This window comes from Macrobrachium nipponense, chromosome 23, assembly GCF_015104395.2.
Source record: "Macrobrachium nipponense isolate FS-2020 chromosome 23, ASM1510439v2, whole genome shotgun sequence".
Lineage (NCBI taxonomy): Eukaryota > Metazoa > Arthropoda > Malacostraca > Decapoda > Palaemonidae > Macrobrachium > Macrobrachium nipponense.
Window position 1 is genome coordinate 40,476,284 of NC_061090.1, and position 20,332 is coordinate 40,496,615.

The 20,332-nt window shown below is 37.4% G+C and overlaps 1 protein-coding gene across 1 annotated transcript in view; it reads right to left on the bottom strand.

The window, feature by feature from the left end:
• LOC135200250 (uncharacterized) overlaps positions 1-20,332 on the bottom strand; it is a 68,809-nt gene that overhangs the window by 31,965 nt on the left and 16,512 nt on the right. The window contains exons 2-9 of the mRNA XM_064228722.1: positions 13,378-13,537; positions 10,266-10,494; positions 9,374-10,135; positions 8,718-9,119; positions 8,180-8,376; positions 3,287-3,442; positions 2,651-2,803; positions 753-1,041 (exon numbers count right to left, since the gene is read on the bottom strand). Coding sequence (XP_064084792.1) covers positions 753-1,041; positions 2,651-2,803; positions 3,287-3,442; positions 8,180-8,376; positions 8,718-9,119; positions 9,374-10,135; positions 10,266-10,494; positions 13,378-13,537 — 2,348 coding nt within the window. The remainder of the gene's footprint in view (positions 1-752; positions 1,042-2,650; positions 2,804-3,286; positions 3,443-8,179; positions 8,377-8,717; positions 9,120-9,373; positions 10,136-10,265; positions 10,495-13,377; positions 13,538-20,332) is intronic.

Sequence of the window (20,332 nt, forward strand, 5' to 3'; positions counted from 1 at the left end):
AAGGATCACGAACTGTTGATCAAAGTCTCCAAGTGCAGCTGGACATACAGACAGACACCAAGAATTTCAGTTTCAGATAAAGATCTTTCCATCAAAGTATAAAACTCATCCTCAATGTAATCCCTTCATTTCTGAAGCAGCAAAAATAGTAAACTCAAAAAAGGTAATCTTTATTCTACAATTCTGTAAACTGTATTTGCATACTGGTAATTTTCCAAGCGGTAAACCAACTCCTATTACATGACCTCTCCCAAGGAAGATAATAAAGTACTAGTATAAAAAATATATCACATACTAAACGGCATAATCATCCCCATAGAATTAAGATATATTTCCAGGAGTAACTCATCTTTGAAAATAACAATGAAAACAGCAAAAATATCAGCATTTATTATCATGTTAGTGCAATAAAAATCACCATTGGCATAGTAACCACGCGTAGCTGCAATGGCAATCAAGGTGTAAATGTAGCACAATGACAACTTTTGTCATGCATCTACCAAGCACCATGTATTTATTCGACAAAAGGGTCATAGTTTTATGGTCAAAGACTTACACATGGGTAAAATAGAGAGTTGTCTGTAAGCATGTGGAAAGGATATGAAATGAAAAGTTGAAGTTACAAAAGTTTTCTTAATACCATTAATAATGTACACAACATGAATGGACAGAACATGAAATTTACAACACAACAGGAAATTTACAATACTGAAAACGTTATTTCTATTGGAGTTCTGCAGAGAAATACTAACTTTAGATGTAGTTCCGGCATTCCATTGCGTCCCTGTCTTGATGGTCAATAAGTAGGCCCATTCATGATCTGGCTTATTATCTCGCAGCCAAATATTCCTTCGTTTTAGGCGATGGCGCTCAGAGGTTTGAAGGACGATCACCAACAGAAAATATATAACTAAAACTGTAATAATAAAGTATAATGCTCCATAGGTCTCCACAAGCATTAGTTCATTGACATCTATCTTGCTCTCTTCTTCTAAAATTGGTATAACTTTAGCTCCATAGACTGAGTGCACAGACTGACACCTGAAAACAAATGTTTATACAGCATTACTCTCCTCATTTGGAAGCCTTAGCATATAGATTTTTCTATAGAGTACTTGAAAAAAATTATTATGATATCTGACTCTTGAATCTTGATTTACAAATAAAATTAAACAACTTCAAATATTATATTTACATTCCATAGTGATGTAAGTATCTTATTTTACCAATAATCTAGACGCCTGAGCACCTTATATCCTACCAACAATCAAGGAATTATTACTGGGGGATTGCCATCTACAGTCCTTCACTGCACTTTCCAAATTATTTCGCGTTTCAATTCTACCAAGCGCATAATAATACGAGGGACTAATGAAAGGATACTCAATGTAAGATTAAACCCTTGAATTTCGGAAGATATTTTTAAAGCTTTTCAGGTAGGAAACAAACAGCTTTCTTTACTTATGCATGTTGCTACCACCGGAGGATTGATTGATTGATTGATTATGAAATTTAGGTCTTGAGGGAAGGAGGAAAATGTTTCTCCTCAGTATCTCAGTTATTCCATATGACTAGAAACCTGTACCAAGATTCTAACAGAAACTACAAATCAGCTACGAACCTTTTACTATGCTACAATGGCAATTAGATCAATTTCCCCTAGCATACATTCTACCATAATCCTTGCTATGAAGTTAAAATGTCACAACTGAATGAGGTACAAAAGTATTGATGGGAACCAGCCGTTCATCACGAAATGATGTATCACACCATTCTAAAACAAGAGAAAGATGTGCTACATCATTTAAAATAAGAGAAAGATATGTGTTTAAAACAGGAATATGTACCTGGCACCCGTTCATTAGGTAAAATAAAAAGTACATAGTCTGAAGAAATGCGCTTGGTAACACTACATTAGGTTTACTTTGGCTCAAGGTACAATGCAACAATTCGGCAGAGATATGGAGGTTAAAAGATACCAATATAATTCAGCTTGAAACCCAATCGTGCTTAAAATTAGGCCAATATGGTAAGGATGGTTGTAATTATGCTCTAGTAACAATGTATCTTGATGGGTGTACTTTGGCTTTATTGAAAAAGTATCTTAATCAGAGATATATGAATATATATAAACCCCATTTCGGCAAATCCCCTCTGAGGAGAATTTATTTTAGCATTTCCTTTTGGATTTCGTGGGTACGACGGTATTTCCATTTACCGTACTATACCGAATATAGACTGATTCCTGCTTGCAACTAAAGTTTATCTGGAAAGCCTGAGAATGTAAAGAAACAGGAAAACATTTCGCAACTGTTTATCACCTCCTCAATATCCCTTATTCATATATCTTTACAGATATTGAGCCTCCAGAAAATCCATCAAAGTTTTGACTGCTGTGGCAAAAGTGTTATCAGGATACTTTAAATGAACTTTAATAATAAAAGTAATGCTCTCATACAGATTTCCTGACCGTAATTTGACAGTACAGTGTCAAACTTGGTTGATTAAAGCTTTCTTTCCCCTGTTTTGTTAATATAAAGTGCCCCAGTCTAATGCTGACTTCAAAACTTTACTTTGAAAACTGTCATGAGCAGCATTATAACTCGACACTGTGTTATGTTAGCAAAGTGTCTTGTCATTTCAATCTAACCTGCAAGTCGTAACATCCCATGTTGTTGAGTCTTCTACCACAGTACAATTATCACCACCCCAACTGGTGCCATTCCAAAGGAGGCACTGTGACCACCAGCCTGCTACTCTGAATTTTCCTCCTTGATTTTCACTGGATTTATTATGACGAGCCCTGAAATGAATTAACAAAATCAATATTGAATAGTAATGATAATAAAATTCAGGATGATACAAATTAACATTAACAGGGGAAAACTAACTTTTAGCTTTCCTTTTAATTTAAATAACAGGGAAAAGTTCAAAACAGTTACTCTCTATAAACTAAAGCAAAAAAATTATATTTAAATACCATTAATCATAATAATACATTATTTTCACAGTAATTATAAAAAACCATAAAACCGTCAGCCAAACATTATACTTGTTACAAATTACAAGTAGCGTAAAAACATTATTACTGACAGAAAAAATAAATACAACATCCCCTTACTTGGTGAATGAAAAATGATGTATTGACCATCTACATGAAATTCATGGCCTAAAATAAAAATAAAAATTCTAATTACTTTCCCTTTACACCAATGCTATCCAAAAAAAGCTTTCACACACTAACTACTACACCAAGATGAAAAGCTTTGCCCCAAAAACTACTAACCAGTTATTTTCATAGACATTTTTATCCATGATAACGAGCAACTTGATGCCCTTGGAGAGTGCTCCTGCAGGGACATTGAGCTGGACTTGAGAAAAAAATACAGTAGCAGTAAGTTCCTTCTTGTACAGCGGTTCATAAAGCTCCTCCAATTTGTCGCTGTAGAAGAGAACAACAAAAGTTGAATGCTATAAACTTCCGTTTTCGATATGATAAAACTCAGATATGTTCATAAGACCAATTAGATTGATTGCAAGGATCAACAACATCTAGTACTAATTTGAGGTACAAAGCATGTATACAGGGCATGCCCAAAGTCCACACTCAGGAAATATGTTTTACTCAGTACAAATATATCAAACGGACCTTTTTGACTACAGTGAAACTTTAAAATACAGGCTAAGTCTAAGTACAATTATATTCAACTATACATAGATTAAGAATATGTCACGTAAAGAAGTAAAACAAATTATATTATGGACATCAATTTTTAAGAAATCCTGTTATACACCAAAGCACCCATTTATACTGTACATTTCCAACAGACTTAGACTTATATTAATGAAATATTTGGACAGACGAAAACCTCCAGAACCACGAACTCTCAAATTCCCGGTAAAACCGAGGACCATGGGCTACACTGCTCACTAAAGCAACTTTGTAACACTTACAAGTACTACTGTACAGTATACGATTCAATTTTTCCTGCAATCTCATGTAAAACTGTGCGCCCTATTGTGCCATCACGCGTGAAGTAACGAATGTACATCTACAAAGCAATTCTACAATGCACAGGAATTTTTGCGGCACCATCTTCACTTCCCAGTCCCCCTTGGAAGAAACCTGAATCTGCAAATTGTAAATCCAGGTTTTGTCAATTCTTTTTTTCTTATTTTAATGTCATCCCTTCGTTTCACCATTTTATGATTATCTTCACTTAAAATGAATCCCTTTTACTAGGAAAAAAAAAAAAGCTTCCCGCCAATTTTGGTTGAAACCGGTCCGATGCTTTTGAAGAATTTGCAAAAGTTAGTTTGAGAAATACATAAGGCAGAAATCCTGGCAGATGCCAGAAAAAGTTTGATCAGGAAAGTATGCTTGAAATTTCAGCTTAAGCAATCAAGTTGGTGACTTTACTAGACAAAAGTGTAATTTCTTACATTACTTACTGTAAAAGGTTAGGGTAGAAAGGTGCACCTTGCAACCAAACTGACATGATGTGGAAAAACGACCAAAATTAGCATAATGATACAACAATCTCTCCAGACTGAACTGCACAAAATGTTTGCAGAAGTTGCTCCAACGCAACAGAGCTGCCGAAGGATTACATGAAAAAACTTTAATGCTAGAGTAAAAGGAATTATATAGCCCTTATTTACGGAATAAATGACACTTGTCAATATACTGAACTAATACATCAGCTACACACCTATCATTAGTTAACGACAGTGAATTAACCAAGCCAACTCGTGTCCTTGACACTTCATCCCGAGAAACGTCTAACTGTACATATTTGCTTTCCACATTAGGTAGTACATTTTACTGTAAATCCTGGGTAAATGAGCAGCTACAGTAGTTATGGGGCAGAATATCTGGACAAGTTATTTAGGCATTTTTCCCTAAATATATTTATTTATCAATCCCCTTTTTTCAAAGTATCATTTTTAAGTTGAGGAAAATTAGCAATGACATAGCTGTTAAAAAAAGTGCTAAAGCATGAATAAATACCCCGAATCAAGGAAAGCATCCTGATCAGCACACATGCCTGAAACTAAAGGTATTGAGATATGCTCTTCCAGTTCTCCAAATCTATTCATGGCAACTAGACACTGGATATGAGTTCACAACTTTCATAAAGGTTTCACACAGTTTCAAGTATGTTCATCAAGTTCGAGCGATCATGAGACTGCTTCAAGTGAAAAAGTTCATTTACCTTACTGGCAGCTTCACTGCTGTTGATGGCATAAATTACATCCATTCTAAACCTGTGTACTCTGGGAGTTTCTTGAGGTGGTATTCTTGAACTTAAGTGTTTATGGGTTAAAGCGATTCCTTGAAAATAAAGTTTTTTAATGAAAACGGAATTTGGATAACGGAATACTTAAAGCAATTATTTAATCTTAAAGGATTCAAAATGAAATAGATTTCAGTCATGGCAGAGGTTTAAGGAAGTGTAGTGCAGTTAGTGGTAAACAAGGCAGAACATCACGAAACAATATTTCATCGTTTGCTTAGCGCTTTTGCTGAAAGTCTACACGGCAATTTGTCGTGAATTTTTGACACTAACTACTAAATTGATTTTATGGTTTTGGCAGTGTTCGATCTTGACTTTGACTTCAAACTTCTGTTTCTGCAGCCTTCTATCACTCAATAAGTTATACTGGCAGCCTTCCCATATCTTAAGAGATGAACCAGAACTTTTATTTTACCACTTTTGAAACACGTCTTCCCTTCTGGATGCTATCACCACCACCTCTCCAACATAGAACATTCATGATTTGGAATCTCGTCGAAATATTTCTCTACTAGCATTTTCCAAAAAATTATATCTTACTGAGACACTTACAAATTTGCTGTGTGTGCCTTTCATTCTCTCCTCAGTGAGAGCATTCTAGCTCAAAGACCTGTTCTTTTCTTCACCATGAAACTGCGGCTTCGGTATAGTATATCTTGACCGCGTTATGGGGGTGACTCCTTAAGCTAACCCAAAAGTATGGTGCTCCTGACCTCTCTCTCTCTCTCTCTCTCTCTCTCTCTCTCTCTCTCTCTCATATACTATATATATCTATATATATATATATATTATACATACTATATGCACACACAAACGCATACTATATAAAATAAATACACACACACATATATGGATACTATATATAAATTATTGATATCATTTAACCTATTATTCTTCGATTATTATTTTATTCTACACATTCCTTATATTAAAAATTTGTGGCTTAATATTTATATACATAAAGTAACACCTGTATTAGTGAAAAAAAAAAATTCTCTCACGCACATACACACGACAGAAAATTATCAGGATGCAAATATTCTGTACCCAGCTTTTTCAAGCCTAATTATGTATCGGTAATTACCCCACGATAATTTGGTCAGATGCTGAAACAGCATAGGTAATGCTTGGAACTATAGTAAAAGTAGCTATCCGAAGAACACATATATATCAGATATGAAAGTGCAGTAAAAGTTCAGGGGTTCGGTTGAAAATACTACAAATGTTTGACTTGGACTTAATGAAAAGAGATTCAATAATATTCCCCTGGCTGTTCTGCTGCACTGAATTATGGATCTTGCTTCACCTCAATCTTCAGGATCATCAAAATCTTTCACATGTATATTTGATACTTAGCTAGCTCTTTATAGATTCTGAGGTTTGATTCGTGGAGCTTGTTATTTTTCAGTTTGTCCATAAGGTATCGAGTTAACGGCAATACAGTACTAATCAATAGTGTTTCCAATGCTTTACAAAGAACGTTTTAGTATTGTTACAAACCATTACGATAAACAATATGAAACAGAAGCTACTGAACTAAGAATCAGTCTGCCTGTTAACTTCCTGTGGTATTCTCTTACCGCACACATACGATATACAAATATCAATTTGTGTATGCAGATAAATAAAGATGGGAAATGAAGTAAAACACAGACAAACATTACTTAAAGCAATGATTGCACCAAAACCGATAGCGCTCGCTTTTTCTAATTTTTTTTAAGCATATCAACCAACTAACTTTAAGTCAGTGACGTCTATAATCAAAGAGGACTTCTTAACGTCACTAATTGGCATCAATGCTTTTTTTTTTTTTTTTTTACTCCTGCGCACACAAAAGGAGACTGATATTATTCCAAACAACTGACAATAAATATGCTAATGAGTAATACTTAACTACTGGGACTTACAAAAATTTGCTAACATTATACATAACTGTATAGATTAACGTAACTAAACAAATATACGAATTCACCTATTCATGAGCTGTGTGCAGTAAAAAAAACAACAGCAGAACTTTCAATGCACAATTTCTCAGGAGTAACACAAACATGGACATAGCAACACATTTTCTCCAGCTCACATTACTACAGGTCAATATAAACTAATACTAGGTAATTTAAAACCTCCAGGGAATCCGTAAAAAAATAAAAGAGAGGTATACCAGACATGTTTTTCCCTTTGCCTATTTACAAGCGAAATCAGTTTACTATCTTAGGACTTCGAAAATCCACACAGTACTACCTACCTGTAGCGACGGTAATGTTGTTGCATCAAGCGTTGACCACTGTTGCTCAAACCTGACCTCCACACACCTGAAACTTTGCTCACCTAATAAAGCGAACAAAGGTCCAAAGCAAGTCTCAGGTGGGGGACGGGCAGGCCAAAATCGGATGGAATGCTGAAAGATGAACGAATGCTGGAGAATGCCGTCTCTTTCTCCACTCTGGGTTTGGTTCTTGCGTTCATATGAATGCTCCTTTCCACTGGGGCCGATGGTACATCGTGTGGATATAAAATCAACAAATTTTTTCGGTAGTGAGTGTGGGCGGCACCGCTTTCTTTGGTCGGTCTTCCAAAGCAGAATTGTGTGACCTCCTAAACCCCCTGAAGCTTTGCTCAACTTCTCTGATTCTGTGCTGGGCAAGGTTCCAGGAGGCTAGGCTTCCACTCTCTCTCTCTCTCTCTCCGCCTCTCTTTCAATAACCACTGGCCAATTTTCCCGTCAAGCAGCCTATTCGCCCACGAGGACGTAACGAGAGACACAGTGTACGCTTCTTACGAAAGTCATTACACTTTCCTCGGCAGCAGCCCTGGAGCGCAGCAAATGAGAGGCTCTGGAGAGTCGTGAACGAATGCTGTCATAAAAAGCGACTTCTACTCACCATATGAGAACTACCGCAGCCACAGGATATTTCGGGTTGAAAGCTTGGACGACCTGAAGGACGACGCTGAAGGTCATGTCTTCGTGCTCTCTGCCAACTTCAAATTCATACACATTCAGGGACTGCGGGGTGAGGACCCCCTCCCTCCGAAAGTCGTAATCTGTCCCCGTAGATTCTAATGAGCGAGGAAGTCTGACCTGGAGGAAGGAAAACATCGATTCTCTGGTCAGGAAGAGGGATGACACGACTTCTGCATCCGCATCAAAGAGTTACATTTCCGTGTGCTTATACCGTCTATAATATTAACATTTATCTGAAGACATCGTTCTTCTGTAACTACAGCTAATTTGAAAGTACTAGCAATTCTAAGTTTGTTATATATGCATTTCCTCCAGGTATGAATAACAATTCATAATTGTTTTTTCAAGAAACCTCATAAAACATACTTGAAAACAGACTACTATTACCTAACACTTAAACTAATAATAACAACATAAATAATTTTACAAAGAAAGAAAGAAAGAAAGGGCGGCCGTACCTTCACAGCTCTCATTATGAGGCCTTTGAGATGCAGATCGATGTTGACCACCTGTGAAGAGACACATCCACCGCAAACCTCATAAGGGGATCTTTGGTGGACAAGACTCTGCACCAAGTGAACTCCTTGGGGAAACCAGCCAGGTTCGAAAACGTAAGGCACCGTCTTGTTCCAATGATTCATGCTCTTTGCGTCGGACACATAACCCACAAAGCTCAATGTCGAAGAAGAATAGGACAGGGGAGGTTCCTCGCGAAATCTCGCTCTCGTCTCGACCTTCATAACATTGAACAGCATGGAGATGACGAGACCGCTCAGCTCGATAAGAGAAGAGTCCCAATCATAGATCGATGTTTGTGCGTCCAGCATCGACGAGGACAAAAGAAAGTACTGTTTGGCAGCCTGAAAGGGCGAAAATAAGTGTAAGACACGCAGACAATGTTAAAAATGACTGTTTTCCGTACTCTCGGTTAGAAACTCTGCTTAAGAGGTCATTATGGGTAATACGATGGGCATGAAAAATATCATCTTTGCCATACTCAATCGTGAAAGGTCAAGGTGACCAATCATTTACTGCTCTCATAGCCAGGTAGGTAGTACATACATACATACATACATACATACATACAGTGCACAACATGAAAAATGAAACCTACCTCCGTTCTGAGTTCAGTCTTATAATTCCACCACATCATGAGCGACGCGGTCTGCATTGCAGAAATGACCCTTGTGTACGTCATACTGGATATGGATTCCTTTGCATCTACTGTCATCTGAAGAGCTGACAGCACTTGCAAGACTTCCATTTCGTCCCTGACAGGAAGCTCAACTATTTTTTCAGCCAAATGATCTCTAGCACAGGCTATCAGCAAGTTGACACTTTTGAATAATTGGAAGAACCGACGCAAGGAAGGTTCTGTTGTTGCCTCAAGGCTGTTTCTACATCTATTCCGGTAAAAGGTGAGAGCGAGGACGTTGTCAACTACGGTTTCAGCTAAATCACTATCCTCCAGCAAGTTCAACTCGTAGGCAAGGGTTCTCACTTCCTGCAGGAATATTGAAGGATTTTCATTGACTAAGTTGGCAATGTCTTTGAATATGGAAAAAACTCCGTCGCCACCAGCACCGGAACGAGGGAAGACAGTAACCTGGAAGGTCTGTGGAAACCATGACGTTACTCCTTTCCCGTCTATTGCTTTCAGGCTGACGTATATTGTGTAGCTGTTGATACTGGATCCTGAAGGTAGAGGAACCTGGACGCTACTTTTGGTACCGTGATAGAAAATCGTCTTTGCTTTGCCCTTCATGAACTGGTAACTCCACTGCAAGTAGACCGGCCGGAATTCTCCATCCACATTCTGGCATGAAGCTTGAAACCAGTTCTTCTTCAAAGGCAGATTCACCACCTGGCAATTTTCCTGTTGAAAAATACACACAGTGAAAAATCATTCTCTTTGGCAATGGGAGACTAATATCAATGAGGCGAATGACAAAACCTACTGGGTCAACATTAAGATACTAAAAAAATGAGAATCCTCAAAATCTTACCAAAGTAGGGGTTGGCGAGAAGCGGATAACCTGCTTGGCGTGACCATAACGCTGTGTTCGCATATTAAAAGTTGACAGATGTAAAACATACGAAAAATCCTCTGCCAACAAGTCTTTATAATTATAAAAGACCAAAACGGGTTGATGGACTCCTGTTGACGTTAGGTGACTGAACGGCCACACGTCCATCTGGCTTTCTTCGGTGATGAATGGATCTTCTTTCTCACCACTGCAATGAGGAAAAGCACAAGACGTCAGCACTTTCTTTCTCAGTTTCAGGTCAGATACGTTATATTAATCTCCCCTCAATATTTACATATATTCATGTGATGAACGGATACAAGCACTACTTCAACTATTGGGTAGACTATGCACTACCTTACAAATAAACAACAAGGATAAACTTGGCCACAGAACTTTGTAACTTAACCCCAACCTCAATAAAGCTCTGCCATTCACGGTTCTTTTCTTATCTACACTCTCTCTCTCTCTCTCTCTCTCTCTCTCTCTCTCTCTCTCTCTCTCTCTCTCTCTCACATACTTTACTCTCAATCTTCACAGTGAAGCGTCCCATTAAAAACGAAAAAAAACAACTTTACTTTCAATCTTGACAGTGAAGCGTCCCACTAATAAAAAAAAAGGAAAAAAAAAAAAAAAAGAAAAAAAAAAAAGGTTAGTAGTGGGATTTTGGGGGACACAGATACTCTGGAGAGAGAGAGAGAGAGAGAGAGAGAGAGAGAGAGAGAGAGAGAGAGAGAGAGAGAGAGACCCAATTCCACCTCGCAAAGCAAACAAGAAAAGTCAAATCCTCATCAAGCAAGTCATAATGAAACAATTTCACGAATCTTTAGGAGCCGCTTTCAAAACCTCTCTTCCTTCATTCGCCATTGTCGCAAGGTAAGGAAACACAAACGCGCTCTTCATGGATCGCCTCTGAATAAAACTTTTTTTCTTTTTCAAGTACGAAGAGGAGGGAAGAGAGGCTGAAGAGGAGAGGCAGGAAGCGATAACCGAAATGGGTCATATATATATATATATATATATATATATATATATATATATATCTATATATATATATATATATATATATATATATATATATATAAATAGAGAGAGAGAGAGAGAGAGAGAGAGAGAGAGAGAGAGAGAGAGAGAGAGAGAGAAATCCTATGATCTTTTACCTTGAAGAGTTAAGGATGATACAAAGGAAGAGGATTATATAGTAAATGAAAACGCGTCCTCATTCTAGGACAACACGCGTGGGTACCCGAGTAATCTCTTGGTCTGTTTGACTCAAACCTGTCTGCCTGTCTATCCGTCTTCTCAACAAGAAGACCGCCATTCAAAAATCGCAAACCCTATGGTAAAACGAACGCAAACGAGTGAGTTGTTTGTGGCTTATCAATACAAATCCTTGATGACCTTTAAACGCATTGTTATAAAGATGATCGATTGTAAAATTCACATGAAACGTTTAAAAAGCGCCTAGACTTGATTAACTTTGCAATCGGAATACTTATTAACGCGACCTGTTTTCTATTCGGCCATTTCACACCCGATTTCACGGCTAATGTCGCAGAACGACGAGAGGAGGATGTTGAAGGAAGGCGACGTCAGCCCTCGCTCTCCATTTTCTGTTGGGAGGAAGCTAGGAGGAGTTATTATAGGCTCCTCTGCTGACGTCGTTTTCCGGTGATGTTTATGCATGAAGCTGAAAATGAACAGCCGTGATGGATATAATCCAATGGGTTTGGTCCTGAAGGCCACATCGAATGGTGTGTTGTGGAAGAGTAATCGTGAGGTGCTTTTACAAGCTACAACGTCAATGGTATTCTCTTCATAAAATGCTAATATTGTCTTGAGTTTACAATCGATACCATATTGTTTTCATTATAGATTTATTGGAAGGTTACAGCAAAGTCGTCTGGCTTGTGCGTTAACAGTTATCTGATCTGGGATCTTACAGTAGGGAAACATTTAAGGATATAAAAATAATAGTACATTGTTGTTAACCAATATATTTAGTCTCTCAGTCCTTTCCTTTCATTTTCTTAAGAATTTTTACGAAATATGAAGAAATAATTTGAAATAACACACCTGTTGTTTCAATGAGTTTTATCCTTTAGGCCGTCCTGAAAGCTGTCGATCCGAACTGTTTCAAGTCTTATAAGGATATTCTGAGTTTGTTATTATGCCAGTAAACTAAAAAGTCTCTCTCTCTCTCTCTCTCTCTCTCTCTCTCTCTCTCTCTCTCTCTCTCTCTCTCTCTCTCTCCGTTAAACTATTTCGCGTGAATCTAAGTAAAAATAATTTACATCTTGAAAATAAATGGCATCGTTATTTGAAATAAAAAATCACTGAAGCAATTCCGACTACTATATCCGTTGTGTTTGCACGAGACTTGAAAACGCACACGTCTGAAGCAGTCTACTCAGGCAGCCACATATCGAACATTACGAATGGAAAACTACAGATGTCATATTGAGAGCAGAGTTTGCAATCGACGATGAATGAGAGAATACATTGGCGCTGCAACCGTGATTTCTCTCTCTCTCTCTCTCTCTCTCTCTCTCTCTCTCTCTCTCTCTCTCTCTCTCTCTCTCTCTCTCTCTCTCTCAGGACAATTATGAATTGACTTCTTGTTAGACAACTTGCGTGGCAATTACAAAATGACATTGGCAAAACTGATAAAAAAAACTGTCAGCACTACGGCCACTGGCATAAATTTAAGCTTTGTAACGTTATCTAGTTACGTTTCGAGCAAGTTAAGTTCGCTTTCTTCTCCAGTCTTCACCAAGAGCATACAGAGTTGATGGAAATCCACTATGTTATACATGTTAATGTCATCTAAACGTTCCAGTGATAGGACACGCTATCGCAGGCGGCAGAACACGCAAACTGTCATCAAGTACCACTGACTGATGGCACAGAGACGGATATGTTCAATATATCTGGACGAACAAAGGTTAATGAGCGTCGTATTTCTTTCCAAAAGGTAGAAACTGCCTAGAATCCGTGTCTGGACAGAATGGACACATTTCCGAAGGAGCCAACGGATGCATGTATTACAAGAAAAAAGGAAAAAAAAAAAGAATCAATTCTGTATCCTCACCTCGTCTCTCTCATGACCCCATCCCCCTCGGCGGGACCCCCAAGGGTCTTTTGGAGGACTCTCAGGGTAGAATCAGCACCCCTGGAGCCAGAACTCTGTCGACACTCGTGCCACTGATCAGGGGCGCAGGAGAAATCCGGAACTTCGCCCGTTGCATTTGCTGTAATGAAAAAAAAAAGAAAATTCCTTAGGTATACAGTTTGGAGTCATTCAAAGTCTAGTGTACTGTGACCTGGAAACTAAAAAATAAACTGACCACAGATTAATCTATCAATGATTCATTTGATTTTGGAGCGTTAATAGGGAAGGCTGAAAATTTTGAAATTCCACAAATGCACAAACGCACCTCAACACACAAGATGAAGGCGGAGGTAGGCACTGTTAGCCAACCTGTAGAACAGCTAAGCTAATATCACAGATAAAAGGGGGGATAAATCAACATATTATGAAAAATATTAAGAAAGAGAAAAAGTATGGAAAACTTTGATATGTTGCCGCAGCTTACTTCACTGATACAGGAGTAAAATAAAAATATGCATTCATAAAAAAACTATTCAGTTTTCCACTACAGGACATCAAAAGTCAGCGATAAGACCTATCTATTTTTATTTATTTTTATCTTGGAAACAGAACTCTACTTTAAAATTCTGAGAAGAGTACTTCAAATTTAAACGCTACCACGGAGAGAGAGAGAGAGAGAGAGAGAGAGAGAGAGAGAGAGAGAGAGAGAGAGAGAGAGATTCCAAGAATTAAGATAAACATGATTCAGACAACTCAAAAGAGAGATAACGACGCACGTGGTTCAATAAGCTTAACCTGGTCACTGCACTAAAGAAATAATGTAAATCAAAGAGACAGGGACCTAAAATCTCTTAACAGGCGGTTAAGGTTAAAAGGAACTAGATAGTTCCGAAGGATTTAGAATCAATGCCAACCATATGTGACAAAATAAACTAAAAAACAAAATATATGATTACTGTCTGAAATAAACCTGATAACAAGATTCAAAAGTGGAGTGCCCTATAAAATCATACATTTCTGTACAAGGAAAAAGCAAAATCGCAAACTTCTATACGCATGTGTATATATATATATATATATATATATATATATATATATATATATATATATATATTAAGGGCAATTTGTTTGTTTGTTTGTTCGTTTGTCTGTCTGCTTGTTTGTTCGCTATGCACGCCCAGACTATGAAAGGTATGGCTACGTAATTTCACCATAGACTCCCCACAAAGGAAGCTTCAGTCAAAATCCGAAATTCGAGGGCCATTTTTAAGGGAGTCATAACCCCTCTTTTTCATACCCCCTAATTTTTTACAACTTTCAGAGTTGACAGCTGGGGCTACCAAATTTTTACCATAGACTCAACTCCCCTCAGGAAGGTTTTACTCAAATCCGAAATTCGAGGGCCGTTTCTATGGGGGGCGGTAGCCCCTTTTTTCATATACCCTCATTTTATTACTCTACAAATAGTGTTTCATAACGAATCAACTATACTTTGGAAACCACCTACGGTTTGAATCTAGTTCAGTGCAGAAGCACTTCTCTATTATAATTACCATTGAGTGTTAGTTATTAAAATGTATTTGGAGCCTCATATTTGTGAACATCAAAATGTCACGTGTGCTGCCTGTATAAGTGAAAAACGCTTACACTTACACACACACACATATGTGTGTGTGTGTGTGTATATGTATATATATATATATATATATATATAGATATTATATATTATAATTATATATATATATATATATATATATATATATATATATATATATATATATATATATATATGCAGAAGCCAGGTACTATGTCGTACCTCACTTTAGTGAACAAGACCACAGTTGATGGTCGAAAGCTTTAATCCTATACAAGAAATATATATTTTCAACTACAAGAGGAATTTACTTCATTGTGGATTGTATCCCCATATATATATATATATATATATATATATATATATATATATATATATATATATATATATATATATATATATAGACGAACTATCGCTAAAACATGAGATATCTCATGTAGTCGTAAGCTGAAGGAAGGAATGAAAGGAGTTGACCAAGCGCTTTCGTGTATTTCTACACCTCCTCAGGGTCAAGTGATACAAAAATTCATTATTTGTTACAGGGATACCAATGTGGCAGCAATACATAAACATAAAAACTATCGTATTACTATTTAAAAACTAACTGTCTAAAAATGTTGTTTACAATATATATATATATATATATATATATATATATATATATATATATATATATATATATATATATATGATATATTACATATTCTCTCACATACAGTGAAAGAATGAGATTTTTATTTCACCTAAGTTCATATCAAATTAAGAAGAAAAGAAGAGCCTTGATCATGTAATGTTAGAAGAAGAACCAGCACCAGCTATCCCAAATACTCTCATTATAAAGGCATCATTCTTCAACAGAAACCGAAAAGCCTTGACGTTTATTGACTTGTTGCAAATTGAAACGAAGAAATTTCGTGAAATAATCGTATCCTTGATCTTACATTCCCGGAAATAAGTTAGCTCTCGAAAATAACGCCTAACATTAACCATTACTATGGCCAGACAGTAAAGTCGTCTATAAATCTGTTTAACAACAATATTTAATCGGATGAAAAAGATTATGAGTGATTTTGTTATCTAATTAACTATCTGCATTAAATCAGCTAACTTCACAATCCATATCACACTCATTAGAACTACGCATTTATGAAATAGTTTTTCGCTTATTCAGGAAGCAAAATAATTTTATTCCTTTAATTTTCCAACTGTGGCAATGCTTTTGCCCACTTACCAAACAAGAATATCATTCACTAAAATGTAATATTTGCATTCATCGAGAAGAACACCCAGAATCAAGAACACTAAATGAGTAAGAACACCCGAACAACATCATGAATCTGTCAATTGAACGCTTCACGTCTGCGTTGTCAATATTTAATCTCTGTTTTCGGAAATGGTGAAATTTTTCAAGTTCATAGCGCGGAAAAGAATATGAATGTGAAGAAGGATAAAGAGGGCGACAGAGTATTTCCATACAACTGATTCCAGAGTATAAAGGTACTAACTTGCTCTTGAGATGGCTAGAGAAATCGAGCAGCTTCTCGGTGATATATCCTACACCATTCCTTCCTTACACTGTTTTTGAATTTCTCTTGTTATTTGTTGTCTGGTTACTGTCAACCGATTATAAATAATAAATAATGCGAGCAACCCCACGATTTTCGGTTCTTGCTTAATGCAATCAATTCATTCTAACCCTATCCCTTCATTATTTAATTATTCAGTAATATAAGGGGAACAGTATATTAAAAAAAATTCATATTAAAAAAAATTCTTACCAAATATGGTAGTAACTGTGAAAACAATTCACATAAGATATTCCAAAAACACATAAAAACTACGAAAGCGGCCAGCATGCATTTGTGAGAGTAGTAGGAGTGAAGAGATAATGTAAGGAAGGGTTATAAGCGCAGACTTAACAAGCGAACAATGCAGGTAAGGCAAAATGAAAATGTATATAAGCGAAAGTCTCTCGGTTTAATCAACCAGTTTCTAGCCACGACACGCAGCTCGCTCCAGTGGGACTCTTCGCTCTCTCGCACCGAGACCAAACTCGACCTATTTCAAAGGAGCGGAAAAATTAGAATATTTAGGAAAGCGCCACTTAATACAAGACAAGCTAATGGATGAACTGACAACATGTATTAATACGATGTATATTATGAAACAGGTAGAGGTAAACGAGAAAATGAATTACATATATATATAAGTATATGCAAACCTATCCTACCTTTGATGTAGGTTCCCAGTGGAGAGGCTTTTGAGATCTCAATAATCAATGAAAATTAATTTCAGATTCTAATTATGAAGCTCCGCTCAACGATGAAAAATGAACCCACGGCCCAGGGAGGACAGGAGGGGGAGGAGGAGGAGGAGGAGGAGGAGGTCGTGGCTCTACTGGTCGTGATGGTTGTGGGGAATGGAGTCGGGGAAGGGGTAAGGGGAGTGGGAGGAGGCGCGGCAAAGGAGGAAGGAGGTCGTGGAGCAGAAATTATTTTTTTCTGGAGAAGGGAAAACAGTGAGGGGGAGAAGGGGTAGCAGGGAGAAGAGGGAGAAGATAGAAGATGAGTTTTGAGGCTCTGCTTAATACCTCCAGGGAGATTTGAACTTCTTCCGCTTCGTGAGTCTCAGAACACAGGTTTTTAACTCTCTCTCTCTCTCTCTCTCTCTCTCTTTTGAGCTAAATCATGGGGCAATCAGGGAATTTTGTTAATTACAAGGAACCCATCCAGTGAGAACCTGGGGACTCCAACATATCACGCCAAATAAAAACTATTATGACAGCTCATGCCTGAGATATATTGGTGATGACGGAATTGTTAGAGACACAATCGGCTTGAATCAAAGCAATTACGGCACACCAGCAACGAACCAGTTCAGAAAAGAAAAGGCCCTGCAGAAGAAGCACAAACAATGCTTATATCACGATTCTATATTTTAACACAGCCATTTCCCGAACGTAAATCTTGTCCATATCAGTCTCGTGTGGATTAAGGTATCATCATCAAGTACCCTGCTTTGAGAGAGAGAGAGAGAGAGAGAGAGAGAGAGAGAGAGAGAGAGAGAGAGAGAGAGAGAGAGAGAGAGAGGCGAAAATCGATTGATATTCCCACAACAAGTAGCGCAGTAGACTAACGAATAATTAGAATATAACGTAGAAAAAGCCTTGTTCTTTGAATTCGAGGAGTGTTTAGTCTCAGATAAATAATGGTTTAAATAAGAACAATGACATACGAATCGTGTGTAATTCAAGTGCATACTATAAAACCGTAATCCTAATGTTCTGACGTAAGAGAAATATGAAAATAAAATTTAAAAACGTAACACTCTCTCTCTCACACACACACACATTGGGGAAATCAGTATTTTTCTGTCCTCGTGACTGAAGGCTGTAGCAATGTGGCAGAGTAAAACCGGAATTCATCCTCAACACAGCTACTGACATCTTTCGATTGCCAGATGACAAAGGGAATCCATGCCATAGTCCCCGTCCCTAGACCCCTCTCAGACACACGTACTCCGCCCCTTATGTCGTCAACAATGAACGTATGATCGTTGCTGGATGACAAATCCCAACCACAATTAATCCCAGATTCCAATTACAGTCCTCGCCGGCTACATATAAAAATCCTAATTCACTATCGACCGCTACACATATCACCAACCAACGCTTGTGCTCAGAGAGAGAGAGAGAGAGAAGAGAGAGAGAAATCAAACTGGCTCATGCAATCCGATTCTTAACCTGTCAAAATTATCAATAACTTCAGGACTACCAGAGCACGTTTCAAGAATTTCAGGTTTCTTATGATAAGAAAAAGTGTTTGCCTGGAATTCATAAGTTTTCTTTGGTCATTCGCATTCCATCCTTTGTATGAGCCAGGGGTACAAAAGGTATACTCTACGCGCGGTGCCACTCCATGGATTCCCAGAACAAGAATTATTTCGAGTTGAGCGCCTCCCTGGCTTGGCGTGATCAATGTTTCAGATTTCTATTACCACACGGAATCGTTTCTCTCTCTCTCTCTTCTCTCTCTCTCTCTCTCTCTCTCTCGTATGATTACACCTGGTATGATTTATGTCAATAACCAAGCCGTCCAACGGCTTGTTTTCAAACAATAAAGCATAAAAACTATGGTCAAACCCTAACTTTTAATTTATCTACATGGATACACACACACACACACACACACACACGCACTTATATATATATCATATATATATATATATATATATATATATATATATATATATATACATATATATATATATATATATTATATATATATATATATATAGATAAATAATATTTAAATTATATATACAGGATGAATTTGACGAATCTTTTACGAGCTATTCTTCACCATACGTATTTGAGTCCTTTCATTGCTTCTACCCGACTGATCACATCACCGACCATTATGCTCTTGACGAACGAAGTCTAAGAAAAAGAACTCGAACCGGATTTCAGTACAAATTACACATGAACTTACTTATATTCATCGCAGAGCCGTCTATCGAGGATAACGTTTGAATTAATTCTATTCCATTTCACAGAACAATTGATATAAACCCTTTTCGTACACCACCATCCATATTACATCAAACAAAAAACAACTTCTGTGACACCACTAGGCCTACTCGTCAATCATGATAGTAATACCCCCTGGAATCACATTCAAGAATTCGTAAAAGCGAGAAATAATGAATCTAATTTTATTAAAACATCTATTCCTTCCAAGATAAATCTTTTTGTCAAGCTATCTACCAACAGAATGGCTCGAATATCAGCCAAAAGTTCGTGTCGCTTTCTTTTAGTATTTCCTTAACTTCCATACTGCCGAGCACAAATCGAGACGTCAGATCGTCATACTTTCCTACAAAGGAATAACAACAGGAGTGAAGTGGAGCACCGAGCTCAGACTAGAAGAAAACAGTGGGAACAACGGGGTTTGCCGTCACGAACTCCGTCCTTCCCTCCCTCTGTGAAACAGCAACTTGAAAAGGGAATCGAGTTGTCGACATTGCTGGCAACTGCCCCTCCATTCAGGGTGCTGACTGACACTGCTATCTCGGAAGCAGAATGTGCGAAGGAAGGCAAGAGACAGCGGCAACTGCTATGCTAAAACTGGATGACGATGTTGTATTGAACGGTGGACATACTGTACAATGTACATATACTGCTGCTATCCTCAAATCTGATGCTTATAGCCGATCCTTACTTCGTGCGTTTGTTCGTAGAGCTGTGGTGCATACATAAATACATACATATATATATACACAAACATTCATACATAGATACATACATGCATAAATACATTATATATATATACATATATAATG